Source organism: Eschscholzia californica, unplaced genomic scaffold (genome assembly GCF_041429995.1).
Source record: "Eschscholzia californica isolate CP2 unplaced genomic scaffold, dmEscCali1.0.p SCAF_2, whole genome shotgun sequence".
In the NCBI taxonomy this organism is placed as follows: domain Eukaryota; kingdom Viridiplantae; phylum Streptophyta; class Magnoliopsida; order Ranunculales; family Papaveraceae; genus Eschscholzia; species Eschscholzia californica.
Window position 1 is genome coordinate 33,531,503 of NW_028238309.1, and position 23,292 is coordinate 33,554,794.

The 23,292-nt window shown below is 35.8% G+C and overlaps 1 protein-coding gene and 1 long non-coding RNA gene across 2 annotated transcripts; both read right to left on the bottom strand.

The window, feature by feature from the left end:
• Nucleotides 1-12,218: 12,218 nt before the first annotated feature.
• On the bottom strand, nt 12,219-14,360 carry LOC147557473 (uncharacterized). The gene is made up of 4 exons (XR_015235266.1): nt 14,223-14,360; nt 14,076-14,134; nt 13,328-13,393; nt 12,219-12,432 (listed from the first exon to the last, which is right to left on the bottom strand). It is a non-coding gene; the product is annotated as an uncharacterized LOC147557473 (long non-coding RNA).
• A 5,973-nt stretch (nt 14,361-20,333) lies between these two features.
• LOC147557474 (ferredoxin--NADP reductase, root isozyme, chloroplastic-like) lies at nt 20,334-23,170 on the bottom strand. Its single transcript, XM_086658323.1, has 5 exons — nt 22,928-23,170; nt 22,712-22,771; nt 21,824-22,159; nt 21,418-21,637; nt 20,334-21,064 (listed from the first exon to the last, which is right to left on the bottom strand). The coding sequence occupies exons 1-5, from the start codon at nt 22,949-22,951 to the stop codon at nt 20,565-20,567; spliced, it is 1,140 nt and encodes a 379-aa protein (XP_086514449.1). The 5' UTR covers nt 22,952-23,170; the 3' UTR covers nt 20,334-20,564.
• Nucleotides 23,171-23,292: the final 122 nt, after the last annotated feature.

Sequence of the window (23,292 nt, forward strand, 5' to 3'; positions counted from 1 at the left end):
TCTTAAGTCCGACCAAGAAGGTTCCCAAACCAACCAAGTTACAGCGATTGTCCCTAGTCGCATTCCTGTCCGGCCCGAGTTGCTTCCTAGACGCATCCTAGTACCTTAAAAGGATGTTGTTTTTTCTCTAGGTGGGGCGTTGTCCTGACCGCGTCTTTTCCTTGGCCGAGACGCCGTCCTTGCCTTGGGCGGAACATCGCCCTAGTTGCATCCCTGATCTACCAGACTGTTCCTCTTTCCTGCTTCTCTCCTAAACCTTAGTTTCTTCCCTCTGAATGAAGAAATTGACCCTAATTTTGCTTTCTCCCTTTATTTTCTCTCCTTTCTTTTTCGATTCATGTTTTGTCCTTTAATTCTTTGTTTCCTATTTTGACACCCAAAATAAGTTTTAATCTTCTATATTGTGCTTTAATCTTCCATAATGCTCTTTAAATATACCTATAATAAAAACATACACACTTATTATAAATATATAATAGAATTGGCGAACCAATGTAACTTAGGTGATTCCAATGTAGTGTTTTAGCAATACATCACAACACGACTAGTTTCATAGCAAATGGTAAAATGTTTTAAACAAAACACATTTTGTTCAAAATAGGTAAAGTCACAACAAAAGAAAAAATTAGTGAGATAAAACGTGAAAAAAAACAAAGTACATTTTTTTCAAAAAGAAAATTATAAGATGAACATATAAAAATAATATTAAAATCTTAAATAAACAAATTTTGAAACGTGAAAGGAACTATGGTGGTTTATAATTCAATATTGGTTCAAAAAACTCATTTTTAGGTTTATTTGAATCTGATTCGGAATGAGAGAAAACATTTTTCATTGAATAAGGTGAACACGGGGAAATGAACTTCAAAGTACACAGAAGAACATTAGAGGATGAAGTGAAAAATAAAACAACTAGTCTGAGCAATTTTGGGAATGGTTGTATGAAATGGTAATATGCTTAAACCAAAATGGTTATTTTCAAAGCAAATAGGAAAATGTCTCACTGTGTCAAAAGCAAAATGTAAATGCACTAACAAAAATTGTTAAAAAAAAACAAATTTAAAAATTAAAAAAAAATATAAAGCTTAAACAAACATAGGTGAAGCATCGAAGAAGCTATTGTAACACCCCACTTCTTTATATGGGTGAAATTATAAAAGTCTATCTTTTATTTATTTTAAAGCACAAAAATCAGGTCAATTAAACCCTATATATATAGAGTAGTAGTTATAAAACCATAGAACTTTGGGTATAAAGTTAATAATTGGGAGATGAGGTTGCAGTGGTGTTAGAGGGAAAGAGGTAGAGATAGGGTTTTGTAAAGAGAGAAAGAGATCACTAATGGTGAGATTTATATCTAGGTTTTGTAAGAAGTTAATGTTTATCAAAGTAGCGAACTAAACTCGTTGAGTTTTCGAAAGAAGGAAAAAACTTTGGATTTATTCTGCTATAACGTGGAATCAACCCGACGAGATTGGAGTCTTATGGGCGTATGAATCGAAAAGAGGTAGATTTCCTATCTCCTAATTCTTTTTTAGGCTCCTTCACTTTATGCCATGATAGGTTAATATTGGTGATCAAATAGTTTCTATAATGAATGATTAAATTATTTAGATATTAGTTTTATCTAAAATCATACACATTCACAAAGGTCAGTACTTCGTATTAGTTTAAATTGAATCTGATCTTGATTGGTGGCGAATTTGGGTATGTATCTTGTATGGTTGAAAAGTTTGCTCGTCTAATTTCTAATACTTTAAATGGTGCATTAATCGGGTTATTGGATGATGAGTTATGATAGTTTTTGTACAAGGTGTCAAAACATTCTCCAATGTATTTTGGTATAGTTTAAATGAAATCTGATATTAATTGGTTACAAATTTGGGTGTGTTTATTATATGTTTTGAAAGATTTTTATGTTTACGTTTCAATGCTTCAAACAGTGAATGAGTTGTAGTTTTGAGTAAAGAGTTATGCTAGTTTTGCAAAATGTGTCACGACATTTTCCAATGTACGAATTTATCTAGATATTAACTTGCTTTCTGTTCTTTAGGCAGTGTATCTCCTAGGTCCATTTCCAGTGGTGAGTCTATATTTGTTATTTATAATTGTTATTGTTTTCCTTTGTCTCTATTTCTACGACCATCAAACATGAAGGTCTTGATTTTGGTTATCTCGGTACAATAATAATAAAAAATTAGCTTGTTTGAGATTGTGATCCATGTGAGTATCTAGTATGAACATCACCTTTTTTTGACTTATCATTTTTTTGTTGGCTTGGAATGTTTAGTGAACTTGTTTATATTTCTTTATAAGAGCCAATGTTGGTTGTATATAGGTCTGAAACCCCGAGTGAGCGTTTGATGATTTGTAGAAGTCTTTAGAAGATTTATCTTAGTTAAAGGTATGATATTTTATATCTAATGAAAAGAGGAAACATTGTTGTGGTATGAGGGTTAGTATTGGATTGGAATAAGAAAACCTTCAAAACCTAATAATGAAAGATCACAACTTTAATTTCTTTAAGCATTGGTGTAATGTTTGTATTTGAAATTTAAGATAATGCTAATAATGAATGTGAAAGCAATACTGCCTTGATTGGGGATTGAGTTTGCCTACCCCGAGCCTTAAGTTTGTGAAAATCTATATGGTTGAGTTTTGACCCAACTACTTTGTTTTTCGGGTATTGATTGTGCATTCCTGGTATGCGTTGCTCGTGGATCCAGTTTGATGGTCTCAAATCTTCAATTTCAAAAGCGGCTAGCTTGAGTTTCGGGATTGGGGTGCTACAACTATGGTGGTTTCTTGTTCAATATTGGTTCAAAAATATCATTTTCCGATTGGTTCAACACTAATTTTGGAGAGAGAAAACTCATGTTTAGAAAGAAAAAAAAAACTCATTTTGCTGGCAGAGGAGAGTATGAACATCAAGGAAGAATTTACAAACAAGAAAAAGGAGGCTAAGAAATCGAATTGAACCTGGAAATGATTGAAAAGAGATAAAAAATATACGTTTATGGATGGAAGACGATGTAGGAAAGTGGGCTTCTCGATTTTTCATTGGGGTTCTCAATTTTCCAATGTATTGATAGAAATTTGGTTGAAGTGGAGATAAAGAAAAGTGGTTGTTGAAAATAAATGCAAACTTCAGGAAACCTACATGTTTCTAAGGATTTATCTTGTATGTATGGAGGGGTAAGACGGAAAAAAGAAAGAATAAAGAATAATTCAACATTAGGAAGAGAAAGAAAGTACAAGAAAGGAACTGGCTCTTGTTATTGGTTTTAGTTGAATTTGGGCTTGTACCTATAACCCATTTGAGGTAATGAGTGATTCTGAACACATTTTCCCCCAATCAACCTCTTTTTTTTCATCCAAAAATTTCTTCACATGAATTGGCATAACAATCTGACAACAAGAGGGTGCTTGATTTTTGCACTTATTAAGTAATTTTCATCTATTAAGTGTAGATTGACAATTTTAGGTTGTTTGTTTTTCCCTTAATAAATGAAATTCCTTTTAAGTGGTGGCAAAGTAAGTGTAAGAAAGTAAATTCAAATTTGGAGCTTATTTTTTGCACTTACGTATAAGTGGTAAAAATCTGCTAATATAACAATGCCCTATATAATTAAAAAAAAAACCTTAAATAACTGATAAATGCAAAAAATATCTCTGACTTTAACAAAGACTCTTTCATTTCATCACTCGTCTTTCTTCTAAATTCTTTTCATCTTTCCTCCTTCCTTAATCGCGGAACCATCCAATCCAAACTCTATGATGCAACGTGATTCCTTTCTCCCTCATAATTTTTTATTATTTGCGTTATATGTTTTCAACACAAAGTATTCGTAAATCTTAGATCATTTTTAAATAAAATCATGAGCTTGATGAATTAGTATGAAATGCTAACATTTAAATACTTTAAGGCTAAAACAGATAATTATTCATTTTTATAACAATTACTATTAATAAAAAAAATAAAATTCTTGCACGTAAAAGTGATGGAAAACAAACGACATATCACTTACTGAGTGATTACTTAGTAAGTGGTAGCACTTGTAAGTGTTGAAAAAGCAAACACTCTAATTCATATGAAAGTTCAAAAATGAAATTCGCCCTTATAGTATGTTTTATTTAAATTTAGGTTCAAATGAGCAGATCTAAGCCCAATCCATTTTTTTAGCTCTTTTTTTTGTTGACTAAGGAGAAAGGAATACGGAAACACGAAGAAAACAGAAATAGTACTGATTAACGAAGAAAGTAAGGGTAGTTCTGCCATTCTTTGGTTCTCTGATGTCGTTTTTCCCATTTAGCTAGCTTGTCCGCTTTGGTATTGTATTTTCTGAAAATATGAGAGAATATGACTCCTTAGAAAAATGTTATTTGTTGTCGGATCTTCACCATGTGTGCTAGAGATTGCCAATGGATGTTGCTGCTGAGATTGTTGAGGTGATATATGAGGATAGGATTCTCACTTTCGATGTGCACATAATTCATGTGTTGTTTAGCTGCCCAGTTTATTTTTTTATAAGATAGCCTTAGCTTCACAGTCTTTCGTTTTTCTTGCTTTGGCTGTATCCGTTAACGCCGTGATGAATTCGTTGAGGTGATTGTAGACTATGCATCTGATTCCTGCTATATTAGACAAAAGAGTAAAAGAAACATCCGTATTGATTTTTACAAAGGGGTTTTGATGAGACATGAAAATGTCTCATCAGATTCTTTTAACTTGGGTTATTTAGTCCATCTCGAGCCGTTACTCTGGTAAAATACTTGTTTCTCTTGTCCAGGTGTCTTTTATGGAATTGAGCACGAAAAACTAATAAAATTGGGAGAAATACACACCTAGGAAATTTTGGTCATTTGGAATTATGGTAGTCTGGTGATTTAGAAATTTTTGATGCTCGGATGAAATAAGACTCCAAGACGAACTCGTACGCGAAAACAGATGTCCAATTGGAGTCCGGATGAGTGAGTTAGCTCAAGTCAAACTTTCAAAATCGGTTAACCAGAACAAAGAAGGACACGTGGCAAGAGTGTAGCATGGAGGATCAAACAATTATAGGCATGAGCGATATACTTTAAGAATCATCGGGTCGGGCGATACAAAAATCGGGATACAAGTTTGAGCAGGTTTGGTGCATTGCAGCGCAAGTTTATTTCGTACTCCAAAGACCGCCCACCATCCAGATCTATGTTTTAGAAATCCGACCGTCGCTGAAGCTTTCCACACACTTGGCTCTATCCGAGGAGTTGCGTCACACCTTATTTCTCACGTGCTACACAGAATCACCCCTCACTTTGACTCGGCAATTAACGATTGGTTGGTGCCCAGATTTTGGCTTTTGAGCTTATCTATCCTCGTCTCCCTCTGGTATTAGCTAACAAGGAAAGAAATCTATTATTAGAGAAGGAACAGAGACCGATTGAGAAAGAAAAAAAACCGTGAGAATTTTGCAAAGAAGGAAACTAAAGGAAGAGAGATTTCGGCTAGCTGGAGATCTTGTCGAATTGGCAAGCATGAGATGGGTAATTGATGGAGAGATTCATGAAGGATTTGATTTTGATTTTCTCTCTTACATAAAAGATCGAAGATTTGACAGAGAAAAGGAAAATCAGATTTTAGAGAGAGAGGCTTATATGACAGAGAGGGACAACTACTGAGATTTGCAATTTTTGATTTTTTTTCTTCTTCTATCTCTATAAAACATGGAGCTCTTTATCAGGGAAGGGGATCTCATCTTTGGAGCATCATCTCTTCCTTAGCTCAACTAGAACAGAAATATTAGAAAGAGATAGCTCGGCTATAATAGAACAGAGAGAGAGAGAGAGATTAACAGAGATTCAAAGTTGTAGCAAAGGAGTACTGGAATTAACTTGTTTTCAATCCTTTTTCTTCTGTTTTCTTTCTTTTTGTAAGAGAAAGAGAGATTAATAGAGAGAGAAAGAGAGATAGAGAAATTTGTAACAGAGAGTTAAATAAGAAAGAGTTTTGATTGTTATCATTGTTTCTTCATTATTTTCTCTTAGTCTTTTCGGCTAAAGTAGAAAGAGAGAGAGTGATTAAAATAAGTTTAAACCAGAGAAACAGTAGAAAGGGAAAGTTCTCTGTCGGAGAAGAAGATCGCGTTTGGAAGATCTGTTGGAAAATAATTTTCCCCTCTTGCTGGAAAATTATTTTCTCCAGGGGAGCATTTGGCTGCCATAGGAAAATCAGTGAGAAAATTTTAGTCCTTCTTCGACGTTTCTCTCTTATCACTCATACTACTAATTTTAATCTCGTTTTCAGGGATAGCTAACCATCTCTAATCAAAGGTTAGATGAAACCTTTCATGTTTTGTATATAGCTTTTTCATCTTGACGGTCGTAATAAGCTTTTATTATAATCGTAGTGATTTATCTTTCATCGTTTATGCTTCTAACTTGATCTATCATTATTACATTAGGTTCTTTTATGATTGATACTTGATAAAGTTGATAGGTAATAGTTAGAACTCCTTGATGTGATATATGAGTTCGATCTTATTATGATATAGTTTTCATGGTTGTGCATCCAATTTGATCGATAATCATTAAATTAGATTCTTTTATGGTCGAAGCTTATTAGTTGTATGTCATTAGTTGACTTTTCATCATTCGAGAAATCTAATGTGTAGTGTCATTGATGATTAAGATTTTATTTTACCATGATTAGGCGGATTCGAAACCCTAGATCCTTTCCCCCATTGATCCGTTTACCGTTACTATTTGTTTTCGTTATTTTAGTATTTTATCACCAAAAACCAATTTTCAAAGAAAACGTATTAGTTCTAAGTTTTAGAATAGGTTTAACTTACTCTCTGAGGATCGATCCCCATCTTATCGGGGTTTATTACTTGACGCCCGTATACTTGCGGGTGGAGACCTTTTAGGTGTACCATTTAGGCCCATCAAGTTTTTGGCGCCGCAGCCGGAGATTATGTTTTAAATTTGTTCTAATCTTGAAATTTTTTAATTTTTGGTAAGTTTTGAATTTCTTAATACTTTGACTTGCTTGTTTGTTTTTGGTGTGTAGAGCACTAAGGAGCTGAAGAGGAGGCGCAACAAGGAGGAGGACCTCAAAAAGAAGAAATTTACAGTTTTTATTTTTTGTATTTATTTGGTGAGAGAGAGACTTTAAAATTTTTAGTACTTTTTTTTTTTTAAGTTTTGACCCTAAACTTAAAGGGCATATTGAATCGAAACCAAAGAAGCCTCGGGTTCGAACACTTGAGGGAAGAGTGACCCGAGTTGTCTGCAAAGGTCGTCCCCCGTCTTGAACGAAAGGTAACTTTTCTTGATCACCCATGAATCCCCTGTAAGTGGGTACTTGTGTGTGTTTTGCGTGCCTAAAGTATCGAGCTCATAAGATCTTTGAAACAATTCAGGAACTCGATTTTTATTTGGGCATTCCTCAAAGGAAAGTGTCATTCAATTCTTTAAAAAAGGTCGCCTCGAGAAGGGGAAACGTTACCTCAGGTAGGACGGTTGCAATTTTCATAGTTGGCTGTCTCCTGGAGAATTTTTTGACCGCAGTACTTTGACGGAGTAACCCTCATAACAATCATAGTTCAAGCTTTGTTACGAAGTAGGAGCTGTCTAGGCTTTTAGGTGAATCTGACTAACCCATAGACTAAATCTAAGACTAATCAACCTGCTAGATTTTGTTTAGGTTGCTTGGTGGAGTCAGCTTGATTGTGTTTGTTTTCCTCTAGGGTCTTCGTAGTGATACCTTGGTTCCGGGAAAAAAAATTGAAAAAGAGATGGGTAGATTTTGGTCCCAACATAATGACAGAAGGGACGAAAGTTCTTCAAATCTATCATGGTGGTACTTAACAAATGGTCAAAATATTGTTCGTCAACGTAGCTATAATTTGCATAATGATGACGGTTGGGATTATTGTCAACCTCAAGAAGGTTATGAGTCTCATTTTAGATATCTTGATAGATCATCTTACATGCATAGAGAGTCTTATGTTCGACACGCGTCTCAACCTCAATGGGATAACAGTGGGATTGTTGACTCTTCATCTTCATTGCAGAAAGCTATTATTATGCTAAGGAGGAGTAATGGAGAGTCTTATGCTTCAAACGTGTCTCAACATCAATGGGATGACGTTGAAACTATTGATCCATCATCTATAGCATCACCTTCATTAGCCCAAACTGTTAGTGATCTTCAAAAGAGTACTTTCGAGTTTTGTCAAATTTTAGAAAAAAAGACTGAAAATATTTGCAAAACTATACAAGAAATACTCCGTAGGACAACTAATGTTATAGAAGAGGACTACCAGGATAATATAGAGTACAATACACAACACTCTGTGTATGATTATGAGGATACAATTTTAGAGGACTATAGTTCTTTCGAAAACATCGTTATTGAGCCCAAAATCTCAGAACGGTGGAGCCCAATATTGAAATATCCTCTCAGTGTGCCAAATATGAAATCCCTTCAGACTAAAATGAAGTGGTTGCTAGAGTTGAAGATGATTTGAAGTCGTCTGACTCGTTTAAAGACGATGAATCATGGTTGATCAATGTGTTAAATGAGACCATTGTTTCGCTTGACTTTGGTGAACATCTAGAATTCTTCAAGGACCCTGATTACATACCGATAAGAGAGAAAATAAAGGTTTATCTAAACCGACTTTTAGAAAGTGTGAGTCTGATATTAGGGTTTCTCCATTGAAGGAACCCGAAGTACCTGTTTTAAAGACCTCCAATTTAAGTCCAGGTGTCGTTGATAGTCCTCTAAACTACTTTGCATTTTGTCCCTCACAACCATGTGTAGATTTTGAAACACTCGTTCCCTTTGTCTACCATCCATATGAAGACCCTTTCTATCCGGTTTGTACTCTCTCTAGTGCAGTACCAAACTTAACTCCCTCAGTGTCGTCTAAGTTTGGGGATTGCCCTACTTTCTTGATAGCCTCACTTACACTATCACCAAATTACTCAAGTGTGAGACTATCGTTCACTGAAAATTTTGTGTTTTGGGTGGACCCACAGATGTTTCGATTATTGGTTTACAGTTAGTCACACTTCCATAATCCAGTATGTATAATTTTTTTATTTTTTCGAGTCATCTATTTCGTCTGGCTGAAGACGTCAAACTTAGCGCTTTCTGGGAGGCAACCCACTCTTAGGACAATGGAATCTGGTAATATCTTTCCCTTCACCCTATAATTTTTTGCATAGTCTTCAGAACATTGAGGACAATGTTCGGTTTAAGTTTGGGGATAGGGGATTGAAATTTTTGCTAAGTCCTTATCTCAAAAATTCAAAAGGTTTAAATTTTCGGATTGAAAAGGTGAGTCTGGTTGTTTTTCTTATTAATAGTTATAGAGTCTGGTTGGTCTGACTATACGTTTGTTAAAGGGTTTTCCATGAATTTTAAGTCTTGAGGTTGTCTGTGCACTAGCCATGTGAGTGTTAGATTGGTGAAGAGTAGAATTTTTTTAGAGAACTTGATTGATTATTAGTGGAGACTTAACCCAGGTGAGATAGATGAAGATAGATGAAGAAGACTGAAAGGTATTAGATTGTAAGGTTGTTGGATTTATTCGACAATGGGTAGAACCCAGTGTTTTTCATCATGTATCGACGGAGACTTCCGCTTTTAGTCTATGGAGGAAATTAGAAGAATTGTATGATCAGAAGACAGCTGCCAAAAAGGCTTACTTGTTCAGAAAGCTAGGAAAATTACAATATAAAGAAGGAACCTCAATTGCTCAACACTTGAATGAGATGAAAAGTCTAGTAAACCAGCTTTCTGCAATGAAGTTAGTTTTGGATGATGAGTTGCAGGCCTTACTTCTTCTAAATTCTTTACCAGATAGTTGGGAGACATTGGTGGTGTCTCTTAGCAATTCTGCTCCTGATGGCATAATGCGTATGAATCACGTAACAGGTAGTTTGTTGAATGAAGAAACAAGAAGGAAATCATCGTCAGACGAGTCTCATTCAGAGGCACTTGTTACAGAAAGACGGGGGAGAGGTAAAAGTAGAAAACCTCATAACCGTGATAAGTCAAGGGGGAGATCAAAAACCAAAGAAAGAAGTTAGATGTTTTGGTTGTGGAAAAATGGGTCATTACAAGAGTGATTGTAGGAAACCAAATAAGGAAAATAAAAAGTATGATGAAAAACAAGATAATGTTGCGGCAGTTGCATCAGGTGATGACATTATCTTACTCTCAGGTTGTGGAGAGACTTGCTTAAGTATGACTGAGTCAGAACTAGAAACAACATGGTTGGTTGACTCAGGTGCTTCGTATCATGCTACTCCATGTAAGGATTTCTTTAGATCTTACAGAACTGGTGACCTTGGCAAAGTCAGGGATGGGAAACTTAGGTTTCTCAAAAATCGTAGGAATTGGAGAAGTGAAAATCGAGACGAGCACAGGGAGTACATTGATTCTTAAGAATGTAAGGCATATACCAGATCTTCGATATAACCTAATCTCTACCGGAGTATTAGATGATGAAGGGTACCACAGTCACTTTGGTGATGGAAAGTGGAAGCTCACAAAAGGGTCAATGGTGATAGCAAGAGGGAAGAAGTGTTGTACTTTATACAAGACTCAAGTAAAACTGTGTAAAGGAGAATTGAATGCAGTTGAAAAAGATTCTTCCACTGATCTTTGGCATAGAAGACTCGGGCACATGAGCGAGAAAGGACTTCAAATCCTTGCTAAACGACAAGACTTACCGAACGTAAAAGGTATAAATTTAAACACTTGCTCTCATTGTTTAGTAGGAAAGCAACATAGAGTATCCTTTCAAAGGAATGCATCTGAAAGAAAATCCAGTGTTTTGGAGCTCGTTTATTCTGACGTTTGTGGACCTTTAAAGGTCAAAACACTTGGTGGTGCTTCGTATTTCGTTACTTTTATAGATGATGCTTCTAGGAAAGTTTGGGCATATGCCATAAAGACCAAAGATCAGGTACTTGCAGTTTTCAAGAATTTCCACAACATGGTAGAACGGGAGACAGGAAAACCATTGAAGTGCATTCGCACTGACAATGGAGGAGAATACATCGTGTCGTTTGAAGAGTATTACAAAACCCATGGTATTCGACATGAACAGACAGTTCCCAAAACTCCACAACAAAATGGTGTAGCAGAACGCATGAATCGCACTATTGTGGAGAGGATCAGATGTATGCTCTCAAAAGCTAAGTTGCCTAAAAGTTTCTGGGGTGAAGCAATGCGTACTGCATGTTATCTTATTAATTTATCACCTTCAGCACCATTAGATGGAGATGTAGCTGGGAGAGTGTGGGCTGGGAAAGAAGTCAGTTATGGACACCTAAGGGTGTTTGGTTGCAGGGCTTTTGTGCATATACCTAAAGATCAAAGAGCAAAGCTTGATGATAAAGCCAAGCAATGCATCTTTTTAGGGTATGCAGATGAGAAATTCGGATACAGGTTATGGGATCCAGTCGATAAGAAGATTATTAGAAGTAGAGATGTGGTCTTTCTTGAAAATCAAACTATTGAGGACTTCGGGAAAGTTGAGAAGCATGAGAATCATAGTAATGATCTCATTGATCAAGATCCACATATCTCTTATAAGGTTATGCATGATAATGCAGGTGAAGAACAAAATCATGAAGATGAAGCTCATGAAGATGTTCCTATGGGTAATGATGTTGAGCAAGGAATGGAAGTTCAACATGAACCACCAGCTGAATTGAGAAGATCGACTAGAGAGAGAGCACCATCTACCAAGTATCCTCCACACGAGTATGTGATGGTTACAGATAGTGGAGAACCACAGTGTTATGAAGAAGCCATAGATGATGAACACAAGAAGGAGTGGTTAAAAGCTATGCAAGATGAGATTGAATCATTGCATAAGAACCACACTTTTAAGTTGGTTGAAAAACCAAAGAATAAGAAAATTCTTAAAAATAAGTGGGTTTTCAAACTCAAAACCGAAGAAAGAAATTCACAACCACGGTATAAGGCACGCCTAGTGTGACGCCCCGTGTCCCAAAATAGACACGACCACGCCCCGGCAATTCACAGACGAGACAAAAATCCGGCAGAGTCTCCTCTGTAAATCGAACCGGTCGTACCTGTAAAACCTGTCATGCAAACCATATATTCGCATATACAAGAAAATAAACTAAAGCGAAAGCTAAACAAACTCAACTCAGTTTCGGGTCGAAAGCCGAACCACAAAAAGAACTATAAAAGCCTGTTACACAACGATACAACCTATAAACAACTCTAAGTGTTATATATATATATTTTAGAGTTTGGTTTCTGCAATAAATAGATAACTTGGAAATAACAAAAAACTATATAAAACGACAAAACTCCACTAGCCTCGTCAGACAAGATCACCGGCTGGAATACACACTTCGCCTCGAGGCTACAACCAAGCACCTGCAGACTAACAACTGGTAGGGGGTCAGAATACCAGCCCACCCATGGTGCGCTCCCAATAAGAGGAGAGTTCCTCAGGAGAACCTAGAGTGCGTTAGATAGTACCAGCCCATTTATGGCACTAGCTAATGCACTACGTCTCCTCGAGAAAGAAACTTACCCCTAGCCGGTAAGCCTCTCTCCCACTAAGGGACTCCGCAATCATTAAAGAGTTTACCTCATGATACATATATACCTTAAGTATCTAAATAAGTTTTTCTGATCACCGAGTTCGAATAAGAGAGCCGTCCCCCAATTACCATGGAAGGACCTGAATTTCATTCTCTTCGGTACCCTGTCATGCATCTAATGCGATCTTTTAAAATCAGTTTCATTCATTTATCAAAACCAATATTCATATTCGATTCATTATCTTACCAAACACGGAAGTGGAACAACCAAGAGTCATATCGCCACAAAGCAGAGGGATTCCCAATCAATGTCACCTCCCAGGCGAGCGGTCAGGGTGTACGGCCCTGAGCCTCGAGCTGGAAGCACGAGCACCAATGGCCAGCAAGTGAAGCACTCAACTCCCACAGGTCTCATGATTAGTGTCGCCCACCTCACCGGTCTCACACGGGTCACAACCGTGTCCACATGTCATCCTACCCTCAATGGCTACATGCCTGTAGGTTGACAAAATCCGCTATCGGGTACATACAAGAAAATCCCAGTAGTTCACAATCATCGTAAAATCAGTTCGAAAACATTTCTCATATCGCATCAAACATTTCAAACATATTTCAGTTCATCACATAAATCGAGTTTCATGCTACCTAAACTCTAGTTATAATGGCGCATATATAACTATAGAATCTAGCATATTCGTCTCTATAAAACCATGCTGGATAAAGGATTCAGAACCCCTACCTCAGTCCTTGCATCACCAAAGACCTCCCGCCTACCAGACGATCTATTCCTCCTCATTCTCATGCTCTGTGATAAGGAAGAATAACAAAAACGAATAGAAACGTTAGGTTCTTATACTAAGAACCTTCGTATAATAAAGACAATAACGTAAAGAAAACTTAAAACATAAAAGTAAATTCGCGAACTTCGGAAGACTTCATGTTAACCCGAAATTCAACTGATCTTCTAACTTTACAACCATGTCCAATTAAGGTCGATCAACACTCTATGAAACTTACTTATATCCTTAACATTTGGTTATTAAATGTCCTCGCCAAAAAACCAAGTGAGTCATCTTCGAAACTTGCCAAATACGAACAACGAAACTGAATTTTCTCAACAACGCCCTGTTCGGTAAAACAGTCATAACTCCTTCGTCCATTACCGAAAAGACTTGTACCATACCATTCTGGAAAACTAACATCCTAATCTACGACTTTCGTGTTTCGGGAAAGTCCATCCAAGTAACATATAAAGCCCAGAAAGGATCGGACAGTAGGTTAAATTCAGTCCCTCGAGTTGGCAATCGATCGATCGACAAATTATATCAAATAATCTCTCTATAGTTGCTCATATACTAAAATTAATCAATTCCCAATCATATAAACCCTAAAACAACATGAATCATCAAAATCCCCAATTTTCTTAAACCTTAAACCCTAGAATTAAGAATTTTGACATCAAAACATCTAATTCATTGGTTTCTTACCTTGATTCGATTGAATTCTAGTTAGGATAGCTTTTCCTTGATCAATCCTTCACAAACTTCTACAAATTCGAAGCAAAGTAATCCATCAAAACCCAAAATACAGAAAATTGGATCTAGAGAGAGAGAGAGAGAGTATGAATTCTTTACCACAAATTCCATAAAACTATGCTAGATTACTTCTTGGAAGCTTGAATTTGATAAAACATCAATTCCCCTTTGAAACCCATACGAAATTCTCCATGGGTATCGAAATTTTTTTGCCCAAAGTTGAAAACCCTAGCTTCAGTCGGTCATAGAAGATAAGGGAAATCAGATTTTTATTTCTTCAATTAAATTTGTCGAATTTATAGTTTGGTCCCTAGGTTTGGCATGTTCGCGAAATACCCCCTAAATTGTCCTCTTTGCTGATTTGGCCCCTCTTTTGCGTTGACCCAATTGTCAAATAGTCCCTCAACTAACCTTAAAACATGGGATGTTACACCTAGTGGTGAAAGGATTTGGGCAGAAGAAGGGTATTGATTTTGATGAGATTTTCTCCCCGGTGGTGAAGATGTCCTCTATACGGTTAGTATTGGGATTGACTGCAAGTATGAACTTAGAAATTGAACAACTAGATGTCAAGACCGCTTTCCTTCATGGTGACTTGGAGGAGGATGTGTATATGGAACAACCAACAGGGTTTGAAGTTAAAGGTAAGGAACACTTGGTTTGTAAGTTAGAGAAGAGTTTATATGGGCTGAAACAAGCACCAAAACAGTGGTACAAAAAGTTTGAATCATTCATGAAGGATCAAGGGTATCACAGGACGGCTTCAGATTATTGTGTTTTCGTTCATAAATTTCCTGATGGAGATTTGATTATACTTCTGCTTTATGTTGATGATATGTTGATTGTTGGTCAGGATGGTAATAAAATTAGCAGGTTAAAGAGGGAACTAAACAAGTATTTCGATATGAAAGACTTGGGTCCAGCAAAACAAATTCTTGGCATGCATATCTCTCGTGATAGAAAAGCTGGAAAACTTTGGCTATCACAAGAAAGATACATCGAGAAGGTTCTAGAAAGGTTCAATATGGACAAAACCAGTGAGTTGTCCATTAGCCAGTCACTTCAAGTTGACTCGTGATCAGTGTCCATCAACAAGAAGTGAGAAAGAAGAAATAGAGAAAATTCCTTATGCTTCAGCTGTAGGAAGCTTGATGTATGCAATGGTGTGTACAAGACCGGACATTGCATTTGCAGTTGGAGTAGTAAGCAGATTTCTTGCTAATCCAGGCAAAGAGCATTGGTTAGCAGTGAAGTAGATTCTGAAGTATCTTAGAGGTACGTCTAAAGCTCGTATATGTTTTGGTAATGATAAGCCAGTATTAGTCGGTTACACAGATGCAGACATGTTAGGAGATGTAGACTCTAAAAGGTCCACATCAGGCTACTTATTTACATTTTCAGGGGGAGCAGTGTCATGGCAATCTAAATTACAAAAGTGTGTAGCTTTATCTACTACAGAGGCAGAATATATTGCCATTACAGAATGTTGCAAGGAGATGTTATGGATGGAGAGACTGTTAGAAGAACTTGGTATAAAACAAGATAATTATGTTATTCATTGCGACAGTCAGAGTGACATCCACCTCAGTAAGAATTCTAGTTTCCATTCCAAGTCCAAGCATATAAATGTGAGATACCAGTGGATCCAAGATGTTCTTGAAGAAAAGGTGTTGAAGATCGAGAAAATCCATACCGACGACAATGGTTCAGATATGATGACAAAACCATTACCCAAAGGCAAACATGAGCTATGTAGCAGTGTTGCAGGTTTGGGGATGGTAGCTCCCTCTTCATAAGTCGGGAGGGGGAGTTTGTTGGGGTCCCTCCTTATAATAAAAGGACTCCTAGTTGGAATAGGATTTCCCTTATTCCTTGTTTGGGGAAAAAATAGAAGTTTCTATTTTTTCAAGCCTAAAAAGGAATTCTATTTCTATTGGTCAACCTCCCTATTTATCGTTATAAAAGGGAATGAAAGGGAAGAGATTATTCACAACAACTTCCAGATCAAAGAGAAGTCAGGGAAAGAGAGATTTCTGAAGTGGTTCTTTCAAGAGAGATTGAAAGAGAAGAATATTGGTTTGAAGAAAATAAAATTATAAATCTTGTGAAGCAATTTAGTTTGTGGTTATCTTCTTCAACCTTTAGGAATCTAGGATTTGTTCAAATCCTAAGGAGTAAGAGATTTTATTTATTTGTTTCTTTGTTCAGTTTATCCACCATAGGTTTGGTGAAGAGTTGTGTAACCCATTATTATCATTATAGTGGAAGATTTCTGGACTAGGTCCCGTGGTTTTTTACCTTCTATCTTGGAGGGGTTTTTTGCCACGTTAAATAATCTTGGTGTCTCTACTTTTACTTTCGCATCGTTTATCTTCATATTCCTGAACAAGTTAATTAGGCTATTTTTCCTAACATTTTGGTGGTCATATCTTTCTTTCAGATTCGTCCATAAAACATATGAATCTTTTACCGTTAGGTATTCAGTTTTCAGACCTTCATGAAGATGATGACGAAGGAAAATATCATTGCTTTTGCCCGATCTTGTGGGGATGTTTCATTTGTAACCATAATGGTATTTCCAAGATTCATAGCGTCAAGATGAATTTCAGCTTCTAAAATCCATGTCAAGAAGTTTTTTCCAGTAATATCAAGAGCAAGAAATTGCAACTTTGTAAGATTATCCGACATGATCTAAACAATAGAAACAAACAAGTTAGATAAATGTGTCTAAGAAAAATACTTGTTTATTTTCTTCCTTTTTTTTTTTCTAAAAATCTTCATCGTTGCATAGATATCAATATGTTCATAATACTATTAATAATCACTATATATGGACATGGTTTTTTTTTTTTGATGAGGAAAATATATGGACATGGTTGATACTAGCAATTTTAATCATGCATACATAGGAAAAAAAAAACTAATATGAACAACATTAGAAAAAAAAATTGTTTGTTAGAGTTTATCAATAATATTAGATGAAGACTATTTCAATCCTATCATGAAAAAGATATATGGTACAAATGCTAATATGAAGAATAGCTATGTCTAACAAAATTACTACCTTCATATCTAATTACTTTTCCTAAAGATGTAATTGAAGGAAAAAAATTTCATTCACATGTATACTATAAGAATTAAACTATTTGGAAGCATACTTTCTATGACTCTCTAATCTACTTAAAACAAAATAGTAGAGCTTCGTGCCGATAACGTGTTGTGAAAGCTAAGTAAAGTAGAGAGATTAGAGATGAGAGAAAACTAAAGACTAAGAACACCATATTTGTACCTTAAGATTGTAATATAATATTCTACTATTTGTTGTGTCAATTACATTGGGTTAGAACCCTTTTTATAGGCTCTACAAAGTAAAGAAATTCATGGGCATTTACACAAGGAGTTACATGCATACACATGAATGTGCCTTTAAGTTATAGGTTACACATGACCACATTAGTGTAGATGTTACACATTATAGTAGTGGAAGACAAAATATTACAACATATATATATATATATTATATTTATATATACCAAAACAAAAAAATATTAAATCTATAAGCTATCGAGAAAAAACTGTGTTTATAATAATTGTCTGTTTGAATACTTTCGTGGATTTTGAAAATGTTTCTCAAAACCAATTATATTGTTTAAATTTAAGATTTATGAAGTGGATTGAAACCCAAATTTCATGAGAAAGTGGTCTTCTACGTGCAGTAGACACCTCATGATTGTTTTAAAAGAGATGTGTATACATTGAGGGATTAGTTTTGATATGATATCGAAAAGCTACCCGAAGGATATACTAATTACCAAGTTAATCAAGTACAAAGGAGTCTGACCCAAACACCGTGGAGTGCCTAAAGATAAAATTAAAATATTTATGTGGGTAGGACGTGAGTTGCGCTCAACACTAATCCCTACCACATTGGCAACTTGTAGTAATCTTACATTATTTGTTATATAACTGTTACTCATCCTTACCATAATTAAAAAGGGGTCCCTAGGGGTGAGGGGGTCGGTGCGGTCGCACCTGAGGCACCCCCTCACCCACGCCTCTGCGTGCTCACATCTTCGTAATGTATCAATGTCTTGTAACGACTAACGTAGAAAGTATTCGATGTCTCAAAAGGAAAAAAAATTAATTACCGTTCATGTAACAAACCAACCAGAGCCGGATCTATGTGAAGACTAACCCAGGCTATAGCCTGGGTTAACTTCTAATAGTTCCGCACCAAGATTTCATTACTTGCTAGTGGTAGCCCGGATGGTGAATCAGATGCCTTGCGCACAGAAGGTTAGTGGTTCAAATCCCACAACCATGAGTTTTTGGCCCTCAATTTACAACGCCATTCTTATTTTGCCCTTAATTCGTATCGAACTGTCGTTTTGACACTCAAATGTATCAAAAAAAAATTTTTGCCCCCACTTTTTATGCTTATTATTTTGTATTTTACTTTTTTTTTGTTATTGTTGCATCTTTTATTTATTTATTTATTTATTTATCTTTCTTTCACTTCATCTTTCTCTCTTCCTCTTAGGCAGAATTTTCCTTCTTTGTAGATAATAGCTTAATATGTTTACCAAATTTTTAGCCACGTCTATGAGATAACCGCTGTATGTTATGTGTGTGTTTATGACATTTGTGTTTATTTCATCTTCATGGTGTACCTATCTCATTTGATATATAATTTTCCGTGGACGCAATTTATCACAGAGTACGAGATAAAGATGTATTTAGCTGGTGTATGCCGTTTTCTTGTTCCGAAAAAGGAAATAAAATCCACCCCCTCCTTAAAAAGATATAAGACACAGTAGGATCTTGATTTTTTGTAGTGTAGAATACTATAACTCAATCAAGCTAAAGTTCATTTTGGAAAATAAATAAAAAATTATCGTAGTGTAAATTGATTAAACGTAGTTAGCAATTGTAATTGCATAAAAAATGACACTATCTTTTGGAAGCTGCCTTTGAATATAATTTTATTATGCAAACTACTTAAACCAGCCCTGCCTAGAACGAAATCCTAGCTCCGCCCCTGAAACCAACTACCTTTTCATTCCTTTTTTTTTTTTTTTGATGAAATATCTTTTCATTCCTTAAAAATAAGAAAATACTAACTGCTCATTCACCGTGGAAACCAATAAAGTTACTTTAAAACCCTAATTCTTAATTGTTTGTTTATGTTTGATTCAAAATTAACTTCTCTCCACCTGCATACACTTATTCAAATCCTAATTCCGACTCAATAGGAAACAAATAAGACACAAAAACTATAAATTTTAGCAGTCAAATATTTTTCTAAAGTCGCTACATTCTCGTCTTTTTTCTTAATCGTGACATCAAAAGAACACAAAATCTGATTTTTATTTTTCTGTTCTCGTCTTATTTAAATTAGTTAAAAGTATGCAACATATTAAACTTAGATATTTTCTTTAAATTCTTCATAAACTAATTATACTATATATATGAGATTCCAAAATTGTGATTGGAGAGATATTTTAAGTGAAAAACTATGGGTAAATTTGTTATTTCTTTGGACTTAATTGTACCCCCACATCAAAAACATTCTGGCCTATCGGGTATACAGTGAGTTTCCATATGATTTATTAAATCTTATCCATTTCCTAACTTGATTTTTTTTCCCCTAAGATCTATCTTGTTATGGCTTCCACTTTTCTTCTCATAGTCTAAAGCTTTCTATCTTTGAATTAAAGTTGTAGTGACTTTGATGGATCCAGATGAATTTTCTCTCCATTGGTTCAACATCTCCTCCACCAAGTGATTATGGTGTGGACATAAATGCTACCACCCTATTGGCTGTTAAATCTCCACCTGTCAAATTCCATCATAAAATCTACCAAACTTTCATTATGTACCACCCAATTGAAACTTCCAACTTTCAACAAAAAAAAAATTGAAACTTCCAAGGCCAATTCCACAAAACAGAATGAACCTTAAGAGTGCTAAACATTCTTCAATATCACAAAAACTCTCTTCAACAACAAATCAGTCAGTCCCAAGACGAATGTATGGCAACTTCGTTCTTCTACTCAGGTAAACAGAATACTTATATAATCACTTGAATGTGAATCAAGTTTCTTCAATATTATTGTGGAGAAGCAAATCCATTTTATTTCTGCGATTCGTTCGGAGACACTCCGTGAAATAATCAAGGCTGGTGGTAAAAGTTGAAGACAAGTAGAAGCAGAAGCAAACAAGGGATGCAAGTTTCCATTATTAAATCCCTGGAATCTCACATTGACTAACCTATTGAAGTTAAACTGAATACTAACAAGTACAGAAAACTAGAAACATCACAAATGAGGCTCCAATAGCTGATGAATTAAGTAGCAGAGCTATCAAATAAACAACGCAAATACATTACTAGCTCTGATAAATCAAGTTGCCCGGTCCCAGCATTATGCACCACTTAGGCTTTTAGTAGACCTCTACATGCCATTGCTTATTCTTCTTGAGTTGTGAGAGTTTTGTTTCCCAGCTCTCACCTCTCTCCTCAGCTACCCTTTTTAGTGTATCTTGGATCCCGGGCATCATACCTTTCAACCCACAGAAGTAAATGTGAGCACCTCCATCTAAGAGCTTGAAGATCTCGTCACTGTATTCTTCGATCTTGTCTTGAACGTACATCTTTCCTCCGTTCTTGTTCTTCTGTTCTCTACTGAGGGCTCTATCGAAGCGGAAGTTGTCTGGGTAGTCTTTGAGGTAACTGGAGAACTCATCATCGTAGAGGAGACTGTCAGAGTTGGCTACTCCAAGGAAGAGCCAAGCCAGACCACCAAACTTATAGTTGGGGACAGATTCCATGAACATTCGTCGGAGATATCCTCTGTAAGGGGCTACACCAGTTCCAGTGGCAATCATGATGTGGGTGGCATTTGGATCATCCTCAGGCAAAAGCATAATCTTACCAGATGGGCCTGTCACATAAGATCAAACTTAGATTAAAAGGTACATTTAGCAAAGATCATCTAATTTGATATATTTGAACTAAAGAAAGGAAGCCCAAGCATTTCCACGAGGTATAGATGCAAATAAAATGATTCTGATTGAGTTACATGCTCTACAGTAGTATGTTAATCAAATAGTGTTTAAGGATGCCATCGTCTAGGTCAGTAGTAAGTATTTCGTATTATATATCTATCTTCACGTGATACATAGATCCACAATACCTTTGACTAATTCTATTTCGTATAACACATTATATATCTATCTTCACGTGATACATTGATGGACATAATAACTTTCCTAATTTTAATGCTTAAAGTTATACCTGCCACTTTTACTTTGTCTCCGGGCTTTGAGTCGCAAAGAAAGTTGCTGCAGACCCCATTTTTGGATGGGTCCTCCTTTCCAGTCTCAGGATCATAATAAACGGCACGGCGAACACATAAACTAGCTGTTTTTCCGTCAAAAGAATCACCATACCTAGTTGATGCAATAGAGTAAAGGCGGACATTGTGGGGATTCCCTGGTTTCTTAGGGTTTTCGCCCTACAAAAAATACGAAAGAAGTTAGACAAATTTTTAATAAAACCATCATAACAACTAAGTCAACTAGTGAAGAATGTAAAAAAAACAACAATCTCAACACCTCTCAGATAAGTTCATTGATATAAGGCATTTCATAGGAATTTTATTTAGGACTATATCATGTCTAACAAGTATAAAATTACTTACAGGAGGAATAATACCATAACTCTGTCCTTCCCAATACGGGACATTACCACCATGATCAATTACAATGTGGCAAGTCTCTCCAGGAGCTTTTGAACCAACAATCCTTTCCACAGAAACAATGGTTGCTGTATAAGGTTCCTTTGGCTTGTGAAGATTGAGTGGAGGTTCTTTAGCATTCTCTAGTTCCAAAGGTGAAACTGCAACCTTCGGCATACTAGCTTGTTGTACAGACATGCAAACCTTGTACCCATTTCCTGATCTCCCGTAGTTTTTGGTCTTCAAGTTGATAGCAAAACCAGAACCCCATGATTTATCTTGAAACTTCAAATTGGATCTCTGAAAAGTACACAGGCACGTCATCTTTGAGGTAGGATTCAACAGAAAACAACTCAATAATTAATACGGAAATAATATTTTGATATGAACTAAATAGGAACTTAATAAGCACAGTATGACCCAAACAAGTGAAAAACGATAAACCATAAAACTTAAGCATGAGATCATTATAAACTCGAAAAACAATCCTAGAGTAAATTAGAAACTAACAAGCTCGCTAATCTTCAAATTTAATTTCTCTTACTTCCCAAATCTTTTAACCCGTCCCACCTACCATGCAATCAAGTAGAAATTGCTTTCATAGTTAGTAATTTGAGATTTTTTTTAAGTTTAATTTACTAATCTAACAGCTAGTACATAATGAATTTCTTCGTGAATGTAGGTCGAGATATGGAGGGGATCTTCAACTGAACTACCCTAAATTATCATGTCAACTATTTCAATTTATCTATTTGATTATCACATAATTGTGAATTTAACATATACAATACTATAAAATCCACCACCAAATACAAACGATTATTCTTTGAATTAAGAGTAATAAAGTAAAACCTTAAATCCTGATAACTTGAGAGATGAATCAATTCCAACTGAAACATTAACAGCAGTAGCCTACAAGAAAATCAAAACCCAAAATTAGTTCATACAAACAGATAGAACTAATTGAAAAATTAGTACTAAAAGGCAATAAAGTCAAATTAAAATCGACATAAACAGAAAAGATTGAAAAACAAAGGGAAAGTCATCCGGAAAGAGATTGAAACTGACCTGAGTTAAAGCTAACTGAGCCATGATCGGATCCGATAGCACAGAGGGGAACAAGATTAGGGTTTTAATGTTTGAGTGGATCAGCAGATGGAGAGGAGCTAAATAGAGAGAGCAGAAATGAAGGAAGGGGGAAGTGAGTGGTCCTTTGGATATTGGCAAAGGACGCTCAGTCTTCAGACTCTATACGGCATAGTTTTTTTCTCCACTATTTTTCATCTCTCGAAATTTTCATCTAGACCCAATAATTATGGTCATATTCTCCACTACCTCTCTACCTTAAGAAAATTCTTATTTTGGACCTTTGATTTTGTTTTTCTTTGTTTTGAAATAAAAGCTTAACTTCATTAATATTGTCCCTTTTAGGG